We start from the raw sequence: 10,063 nt of genomic DNA on the forward strand, positions 1-10,063 counted from the left end.
GACTCGCTAAATGAATAAGATTAATCTCCCTGTAAAACACACAGCGGGCCAACCCATCCCTCCCGGGCCTTGGGCCGGCCGGCGCGTTTGACCCTCCGCTGGGCCCGGCCCGGTGGTCCGCCTGCGAACGCCCGCCGCACCCCGCCTCGGCACAGCGGCTCATCTGAACACCATAAATCACAAGTCGATGGCCGTGTCGCGTCGTCTTTTCCAGGTGGAGAGCGGAGCCCGCTGGAGAATGCTGCCGGACCCGCTGGCGGCCGCGACGCGACGGCGCCGCCGAAGGTCGCCGCGGAGGGGCTCGTCTCATCAAGGGCCGCGGGGGCCGCGGGGACGCCCGCGCGCCGACAAAAGCCTAAAGCCGCGGCCGGCTATTTAAACTGGAGAAATGCCAACTAATTCGTCGAGTTATGAGGCGAGCGGGACGTCCGAGCTCCGCGGGGTGGCGGGGCGGGGCGTGGTGGTGGGCCACCCAGGAGGAGGCCGTCATCGCCAACAAGAAAAGCCCGTCAGCGTCGGTCGGAGCTCCGCCCGCAACGCCACCCAGCAGCGCGGACATGGAAAGTGTTTTTCATGTTCAGCTTCTCGGCCGTTTTCGCGTATCATTTTGACGCCACGTTTTCATATTTCTTTTTTGGGAGAAAGGGAGAAGGGCGCCGTCAGCCAGGGTGAAAAGAGCGACGGCAGCAGCAGGCATCCCATATACATGTGACATTGCCGTATTGCTCCGGGCTCCCTCCCCCGCCCCTCAATGCAAACGCCGGGGCAGATCAGAGGGCGGCGGGCTGCAGCGCCACGGGACGGGCTTAACAGTGACGCGGCGTCAGGCAGGGGCGGCAGGGGCGCGCAGGGGCGTGCAGGGCGTCAACCCCCCGCTGCTGCCCGCCGCGCAGCAGCACAGCGCCGCGCAGAGCGCCCGTCGCACACTTAATTGGCAATTTGCAGCGGCTGAAAACGTGTGGGGGTGGCAACTCGGCCATTAGCTTCATTCTGTGCAACGCGAGCATCGCCCGTCCCCGTCCCGATCCCCAGGCGCCGCAACGCCCCGACTCGGCACACCCCGCCTCGCCACGCCACGCCACGCCACGCCGCCACGCCACGCCACGCCACGCGCCAGCTGGGGCGCACTGCGCGCAGCCAGCAAGGCGAGCGCAAGGGTGGATGGGAGAGGGAGGCCTCGCAGACACCAGTCACCACCCCCATTAGGGTGATCGCGGTGACCGCGCGGTGAGGTTGCCGCGCTCATGGTGGTGATGATGATGATTTCATTTCACATGCCGATACCCTCATTAGACGGACCACTCGCTCGATCGGGGTCGTCGTGGTGATTTCATTTCACATGCCGATAGCACTGTTGATGATGACCGGCCACGATGGTTGAAAAGACCGCGCGCGAGGAGCTCGGCGGGGCGATCACGTAACGATATCAAACGTCGCCCGCCCGCCAGGGCCAGGAGGAGGGGGAGAAATCTTTCCCTCTTTTTTTTGTTGCTGTTGTGCCCTGCTTCCATTCTTCGAACTCCGGTCCCGATCGGAGGCGAGGCAGCAAGCCCGTACTACTATTGAGTTCCGGCCAGATCCGATAATCCCCTTGGCAAAGCAGCCAGCAGCAGAGCAGCAGCGTGGCTTTGCGGGGCACACATCAGACATGAGCGCACGACGGGCTGGGCCGGCACGACGAATCGATCACTGCCTTTTCCTTTACTACGTGGATTGCACGTCGAGCCACTTCAGGCTATCTATCGGTTTTAGCGGTTCCGGCCCCTAGCAGCCCCGCCACACCCCGCCACGCCACGCCACCAGAGGGGGAAAGGGGGATTAACGCCCCGCCTTGTGCCGCCCTGTGGGCGTGGAGATCTGGATCAGCCTTTCAATTAGGAAAGAGAACAGAGAGCGAGAGAGAAAACGACATCGCAGCGCCACCAGGCCACGGGGCCGCCTCGCGTCGACCCGCCCAATATTTACTCGGCGGCCGCCTAATAACAACGAGTCCTCCACCTGGACATCATCATCACCTCCACATCAGCAGGGCGGGGCGCGGTGGGGCGGGGCGGGGCGGCTGAGGCGTTGGGCCCGCATTAGCGCCCAATGACGGGCGTCGCTCGGCAAGGCGTCGACTTAGGCCTTACGGGAGTGACGCCCCCCCCCCTAACCCCCCGCCCCCTTAGTGCCCTCCGGCAATCCTCTTCTTGTACCGGGTGTAACTGAGAATGCGCAACAGTGTTGCGGGTTTGCCTACCCAGTTAGCCCGTAAGGCGCCATGGCCCCTGCAGGCCTGGCGGGTATGCAATCCCGCAACACTGTTGCGCATTCTCAGTTACACCCGGTACACCATCTGGGGACACACCGGCTGGCGGGGCGGGGCGGGCTGCCTCCGAGGCGGCCGCGCCTTCCTCGGCAGGTCGGGGGCGTAAGCTGCACCTCCGCTCCGCGCCCGCCGCCGCGCCTCGCACGCGGCCGCACTCACCGGCCGGGGCAGTCAGTCACTGTCATCCCGACGCCCACGTCCAGGGCGGCCGTCACGAGGCGTCGACGTGCACCTCGCGCCCGGCCCGGCAGGGGCCGTCGTGCACCTGAGCGAGGCAGGGCGCGGCAGGCGCCCCGGCGGCAGCGGAGACCCGCGACCGCGCCGCAGAGTCGTGACGATAAAATATTCATCAGACGAAACGCGGGCAGCTGCAGGAGGAGGAGACTCTCCGCCTCGCGCAGGAACGGCACGGGGAGAGCGAGAGGAGCGTCCAGAAATCTGTTACGTACACCGTCTCTCCTAAATAATAGCCAAACATAGATAACGGCGGGATATAAAACTGCCAAAACGGGGCCCGCGGGCATAAACAACGCGGGAATTTGTGCAGCTTTCACGACCGAGGAAACGTGTGCGGCGGCGGCGACTCTTCGGGGCGGCCGCTGCTGTTGTTTGTGAAACGGGATGTCGCTGCCGCCGTATTTCATCTATTTATTTATTCCCGCGGCGCGGCCCGTCGTCCATCAGCGCGGCTCAGGGGCCGGAGGCCGCGGTGCAGCAGCGGCAGCGGTCCGCGAGGAGCCCGGAGCAGCACGGCGCCGCGCCGGACCTGCCGAAGCCCCTCGGAGTCAATAGGACCGGGGCTGATTGAAAACCGTCCCGCCGCGCGGAGCGGCCGCACGGTCCCCACACGCGTGCGCAGGGGGTCCTGTCGCGGGGTCGCCGGGGTAGGGAGGCACGGCCCGCCGCGGCGCAGCCCAGCGCAGCACCGCCAGTGTGGGACGAAACCAATAACCCGCTCCGTGCCCCACTCACACACATACGCACACACAAACACACACACACAGTGTACCGCCCGCTGTTCGGCCGTGCCCCGGACCCGGGCTCGCCATGCCGGCCTCTGCTCAAAGTCGTTACACGGAAAACAACAACAAAAAATATGTAAAAGAATAAAATAAGAAGAGGGTTCAGCGCAGGCTATATATGCCGCGGGTCCGTGAGGTCCGGCCGGTCCGGCGGTATGGGTTTTCAATTTCAGAAAACACAAGAAAACACAAATCATCCATCATTTCGTCCATGGCCCGACGGCGGGCGGGCACCCCTCCCCTCCCGCATGTGTGGCGCGCGTCCTCGGCGCGGTAATGACCCACCAGGAACACGTTACCTGGCCGTGCCTGCTGGCGGGGCCTCCCTGGGGCCTCCCCCTCGCCGCCATGACCTCGGCCATGACTCGCAGCAGCGGCAGAAACGTGCGGAACCGTGCACTTTACATGTTTCTCTACGGCCGATTATACCGCTTCAAAACGCAAAATTGCTTCATCTGCAAAAGACGAGAAACTCACCATCGTAGTTGGCGTCTGCAGGCGGCACCGCACCCTGCACGGCCTGGCTCAGCACCGCGGCCGCCAGCGCCAGGATGACGACGGCCTTGGCCATGGCGCCGACGTCACTCCATTATAGCGGACCTGCAACACACGACAAACACATCATGAGCACCATCAAACTCCATAACGCCACGGTATTAACGCCTCATGCGACCCACGATCTCACCCCCCCCCCCCTCTCTCTCTCTCTCTCTCTCTCCCTCTCTCTCTCTCTCTCTCTGTGACGCACGCACGCACGCATGTACCGCGCGGGCGTTGACGCCCGAAAAAGACAAGGACCCGAGAAAGGGACTTCCCTGTCCTGAGGGCCGGAAGCAAGACGACAGCCAGCCTCTCTTCTCTGTGAGGCGCGGCCCGGCCCAGCCCAAGGAGGTTGCGGAAGCAGTGCGGAGCGCACTCACGCACACACACACACTCACACACACCTACACATGCGCGCACACACGTACGCACGCACGCACACTTAGGGAGCCTGGCTGCCGTGAGAGGGCGTTGATGACGCGGCCCACAAAAGGCTTGACATGACAAAGCGGTGCGAGGCGGTGGCCAGAAAACAAGAGCAGCTTCTAGGAGGAGGCAGCGGTGGTGGCAGCAGTAGCAGAAGGAGCGGCAGCACCAGAGGGAGCGGCAGCAGCGGCCACAGCAGCAGCAGTGGTAGTAGCAACGGCAGCAGCGCCAACAGCTGGGCGCACACGAGCGGACAATGACAAAACATGAAAATTAACCCAACTGAAAGGCACGAGAGAAAAGAAAGGGGAAAAGACAAAGTGAGTGGCCCCGAGGAACTTCCGTTAGCGCCACCTACGTCGTGTTCTACACCTTGTTCCCCGGGTGATTCCCTCCCATTTACGTCTCAGTCGAGTCGAGTCGACCAGTTTTTAGAGCGATAGTCAGTCGGTTCGGTTGGGGTCAGCGATCGGGACAGCTGGGGTCCCGGAGTGCGCCGTGTCCAGCAGCAGGACGCCGCCGTCAGCTCGACGAGCAGCAGTAGCAGCAGGAGGATGACCTCCGCTGCGGCGGCCTCCCCCGCGGTGGCGCCACCCGGCGCCACGCCACATGGTCTCGGCGTGCGCCGGCCACTCGAAACCACCCTCGATCCTCTCGACTCGAGCTGGCTACAGGGAGGAGGAGGACGGGGAGCGGAGGGGAGCGAACTTCATCAAACGGCAATACCCTGATGAAATCCTCCCCGCCCCGCCAGCGGAGGCAACGCGGCGGCGCGCCGCCGAGCCGACTCTGACTCCGGTCGGGCGCGAAATAAGAATAGCCGACGTGATTATAATAAGCTGTCTCGCATTGTGCGGAGCGCCGCGTGACGAGTGTGTGACGGCGGCGCGACGTGAGAGCAGCACCCCCCGGGAGGGAGGAGGAGGTGGCAACCCCACTCATTGTGCAAGCGGCAGCCTCGGTGGCAGCCGAAGCCGTGTCGCCGTGTTGTCCGCGAGCAGCGCAGAACAGCAGCACCAGTTTGCACCTTCCTCCGCGGGGCTGCACGACCGCAGCATGCAACACCGAAGTAACAACCCCACCGCATCGCAAAAGCGTGCAGCGGCAGCGGGTCAGGACGGCTACATCACCCGCCCCGCCGCCCCCTTCCCCGCCGCGCCGAGTTGCCCTGGATGTAATCGGCGTGGGTGAGCCGGGGGCGGATCGAGAGGGGGGGGGCAGGGGGAAGACGCCACTGCAAACGAGTCCAGCCAAACGAACTGCTCGCCTGAGGCCAAGGTAAATACAACGTCAGTCAGCGACGGCGGTGGCGGCGGCCTTGGTGTGAGGAGGGGCACGCCACCGAAACCGCCACCCAACTCCAGCACCAGCGCCTTCGGCAAGCTTTAGTCACCTCGCCCCACCCTGGCGCGCCCCGCCACACCCCCTCGGGCTCGCCGCAAGACACTGTGTACTTTGTACTTGCCGCGGGGGGCTGGTCCGGGCGAGACACTTCTCACCGCGAAGACACAATCAGATAACGCGGGCTGTCGCCCCCCTCCCCTCCACCCTCCTCCCCCTCCGTCTCTCCCTCGCTCCCTTTGCAGCCCGCACCGCCGCCCCTCGCGGCACAGGGCGGCGCGGGGCGAGCGCTTTGCATATCGGTTAGATGACGTCCTTTATCTTGAGGTCGGATCGCGCACCAAAAGCGAACCCGCTCAGCCCCGCCCCGCCTGCACCGTGCACCCCTGAGCCTTTGAGCCCCGACGGGACCCCCTCCTCCCTCCTCAGGTCCCTCCTCGAGGTCGCGGCCGTCGTGGGACCGCGGCCAGCCGGTGTCCGCCCCGCGGGGGTCGGGGCCAGGGCCGCGGATCCACGCAGCAGCCCGCCGGGGGAAAAAAGAAAGAGGCGAATAGATGAAGTCGGGGAGGAGAGGAGACCGGATCCGATCGGTGAGTGCGCCCTTCGCTCCCCGTGGCCTCGATACGGACCCTCCCTCCCCCAGCAATTGAATCATCATCACCAGGACGACGCCCGGCTGTCCCACAGTAGCAGGGAGCGGGGGACGTAGGCGGGGAGGAAAAAAGAGAAGGGGAGAGAGAGAGAGAAGGGGTTGGCGTGGACCGGACCGGCTGTACCGGTTCTTACCCCACCCGCTGACTCGGGGGCGGCGCGGCGCGCGGCCGTTGCGCACCGAGTGTACTACATGAAGGGGAGCGAGCCGAGAACGAAGCAGCGGAGGAGGGAGGGGCAAAGGGGGTGACGTCGGATCAACGACACAACACCGTCCGTCACTCCATCAAGGACAACAAAACTATGACGAGGAGGAGCAAGCGGGGTGGGTGAGCATCAGGCTACTTTACAAAAGTAGACGCGAAAACCCCTGTGAAAAGGGGGAGATAAAAAAATAAAAATAATAATAAAAGAGGATTTCTAGATTACAACGCTCAGTTGGCGGTGCGCGCGTGCACCGTGCACCCTCCCCTTACACCAGGGGGGTGGCGCAAAGTACCTTTGTGGTGCTGGTGCTACCCTCGGGCGGCGCCTTCGCTGCACGGCCGGGACACGTCACACCGGAAGTTGCACCGGTCGGCACTGCGGCGGCAAGGGGTTGCAACAGCCATTAGCGGCGCGGACTGGTTTTGCACCCCGACACGCCCCGCTGCCACTACATGTAGTGCGTCTCGCCCATTCATTACGAACAGTCGCGTACAAAAGCGCTCGCCACCCGCGGCGGCACAACAGAACGGGTGTCCTGCTAGCGCCGCCCAGCCGCGCCCGGCCGCGCCCGCGGCCCGCGCACTGTGAGTTACGACCGCCAAGAATACTACAACTTGTGGTGGAAGCTGTCGGGTCGGGGGATGCGGCCGGCCCCGCAAGAACAAGCACACTCTCGATAAAAGTCGGTAATGCCTTTCATAAATTAGAGCAGCGCGCCGCTCTCTCTCTCTCTCTCTTCAGTCAATCGTCACCACGCGCCTCGTCCGGGGACACTCCACTCGCTGCTGGGGGCGCGGCGGCGGCGCGGCGCTACCGTGAGAACCTTTCACCCCTCGCCGCGCTCGCGCCGCCCTGGGGACGCCCCGCCCCCACTCGTGTGTCCACTGTGCGTCATTGAGCGACTCGTTCTGAACATAACGACTCACAGCCAGCAGCACAAGGCTGCGGCGCATCACGCGAATCCGTGGCGCGGCGTAGTGGCCCCAGCGGGCCCCGCCCCGCCAGCCATGGGAACCCATCGCGACCAGGACGACACTGATTACGGGGCTTCTGCAATGAGATCCGCGCGCCGGCCGCAAAAGCGTAACGGGGATTAAAATTAACTACGAAAACACCACGACCCTGGTTGGTGCCGGTCGATGACACGCGGCTCACCGCAGCGCGACCCGCCGGCTGCATCTGCAGACCACAGCGACACCGCCGCGCCGCGGGGACAAGTTCAGGTCGGGTCGAGGACCTCCTGGACCTGGCCGCAGGCGAGCCGCAGGGCACCGCAGGGCACCGCAGGGCCTCCAGTGACCAACAAGAAGAGGAGGAAGATGTCCGCTGCGCCGCCGGCCCGCGCGGCACGCCAGACCGGCGGCGGCCTTCTCCGCCCATCAGCGCCGCCGCCAATGAGGACGGAAACGAATGAGAGGGGAAAAAAGCGACACAAAAATGTGGCCATAAGCCGCGTAATTGGAAGGGTCAAAGTTCTTCTTCGCCAGAAGACGAAACAAAAAAGAGGAAAAGGGAGGGAGGGACTGTCGGAAAACCCCCCGCGGGCATACACTATTTAACTCCTCACTGCGCTCGGCCAATCAGCACGATGATGGATGGCGTGCGACGTGAGACTGATTACGCTTATTAGTTCAATGCCCCCCGCCCAACCTAGACTGGACGAGGGGCCACCCTATCGACAGGCGCATCGCGTCTTATTATAATTATTATCATTATGATGATTGTTATTATCGTCATTAGTCCTCCTCGGAATTATTTCGCATGCAACGTCGTTATCTCCGCGGCCGTCCGGGCGGCGGCGCCATCCGGCCTATCGCCCTGCACGCGCCGCACGCACTCGCACGTGCAGGAGGGGCTGCCCACCTTCAGGCGTGCGCGAGCTTGCAGCCGGACACAGGGGTTGCCTACCTACACGCTGCACGTTTACAAGCGCTTGCCTAACTGAGGGCGAACAAAGGAGTTCCCTACTTGCAGGTGTACACGAGCTTGCCTACCTGCAGGTGTACGAGAGGTTGCCTACCTGCAGGCGTACAAAGGGGTTGTTAACCTGGAGGCGTATAAACGAGCTTGCCTAACTGAGTGAAAACAAACGAGTTGCCTACTTGCATGAGGCGTACAAGAGGTTGCCTACTTGCATGAGGCGTACAAGAGGTTGCCTACTTGCAGACGTACAAGAGGTTGCCAACCTGCAGGCGTACAAAGGGGTTGTCAACCTGGAGGCGTACAAGAGCTTGCCCAACTGAGGGCGAACAAAGGGGTTTGCCTACTTGCAGTCGTACAGCAGGGCTGCCTACATCCAGGCGCAGAAAAAGCGAACCAAGTTAACTTTATAGCGTTTGGGTAAATACATCCAAGAGCGCAGTTGATTCTACGAAGTACAACCGAACAAGTAAAGCCGCGTGTACTGTACACTATACGATCGGGCCCGAGCTTCAAACTAGCAGGGCCGGTGGTCCCGGACGGATTACGTTGCGAATATTATCTGGCCGGCAAAAGAGAGCAAAGCCAACACACGACGCGACAGGTAGCTACCCCCTCCTACCCCTCCCCACCCCGTTACGCCCCGCGGGCTGTGATGAGAGAGAGTAAGAGTGTGTGTGTGAGACGGAGAGAGAGGGAGAGGAGAGAGAGGGAGAGAGAGGAAGAGAGGGAGAGAGAGGAAGAGAGGGAGAGAGGGAGAGCAGGAGCACGCCCTGCAGGACAAGCGCTCACGCTCCAGTGGCTGTCCGACTCGGCTTACCGGGCGGCAGGCAGCCCGGCCTCGGTTGGGACTCAAGGTCTGGGTGGAGGTTGCGCGTGTGTGTGTGTTGTACACCGCTGGCCTGTCCTGCTCGCAGAAATGACTGACATATTTGAGATTCCAGCAGCAGCAGCGCGCATTCTGTGCGGACCCTGCTTCAGGCAAGGGATGTGACCCTGGCCTTTCATTTATCTCAGGTATTAAGGAAGTTATGAAGGTCATGGAGGACGTTAGGGCGAGATGGAAGACGTGACTGCAAGCGCTCTGGGGGCGGAGCGGGGCGAGGCGAGGCGCCTGCATCGCATGGCACAGACAGAGTTTCCTCCACAGTCACGACCGTCGTGTCGAGCGCAGCCGCATCCGTCTCGCGTCGAGACGCGCGTCAAACGGCAGCAAGCAGCAGCAGCCTCGGCAGCAGCGGCAGCGACGGCAGTGACGAGGCGGTGATACGTCGGACGTGCAGCGGACGGGACGTGCCCCAGGCAGCCCCAGGCTCCTGCCGCCGCCGTGCCAACCTTTGTATTGCGTCTCAAGAGGCATAATTAAAAGGACAAACATCCCGCAATGCAGCCAGCCAGCCAGCCACCGCATTCCGAGGGCAAGAAAAGCCATCTCTCTCTCCCTCCCTCCCCGCCTCTCTCTCTTTCTCTCTTCGCAGCACGGCGCGCCTCCAAATGAGCTGCCGTCGCCTCCTCTTCTTCTACTGTCTTGACCCGAGATAGATGTGCGGCCCCGGGCCCGCCCGCTTGTGAAACTAGAATAGAAGACTCCGCTGGCCGAGAGAGGGTGCGAGCGAGAGGCTGGGGGAGAGTGAGAGCGAGATAGGGC

General features: G+C 63.1%; 1 protein-coding gene across 1 annotated transcript in view; it reads right to left on the minus strand.

The window, feature by feature from the left end:
• Positions 1-10,063, minus strand: part of LOC127749353 (netrin receptor unc-5-like) — a 100,931-nt gene that overhangs the window by 23,214 nt on the left and 67,654 nt on the right. Inside the window, exon 2 of the mRNA XM_052267256.1 lies at positions 3,808-3,930. Within this exon, the coding sequence (XP_052123216.1) occupies positions 3,808-3,901 (94 nt within the window). The 5' untranslated portion in view covers positions 3,902-3,930. The remainder of the gene's footprint in view (positions 1-3,807; positions 3,931-10,063) is intronic.

Source organism: Frankliniella occidentalis, unplaced genomic scaffold (assembly GCF_000697945.3).
Source record: "Frankliniella occidentalis isolate FOCC.00 unplaced genomic scaffold, Focc_3.1 Scaffold48, whole genome shotgun sequence".
Classification (NCBI taxonomy): Eukaryota; Metazoa; Arthropoda; class Insecta; order Thysanoptera; family Thripidae; genus Frankliniella; species Frankliniella occidentalis.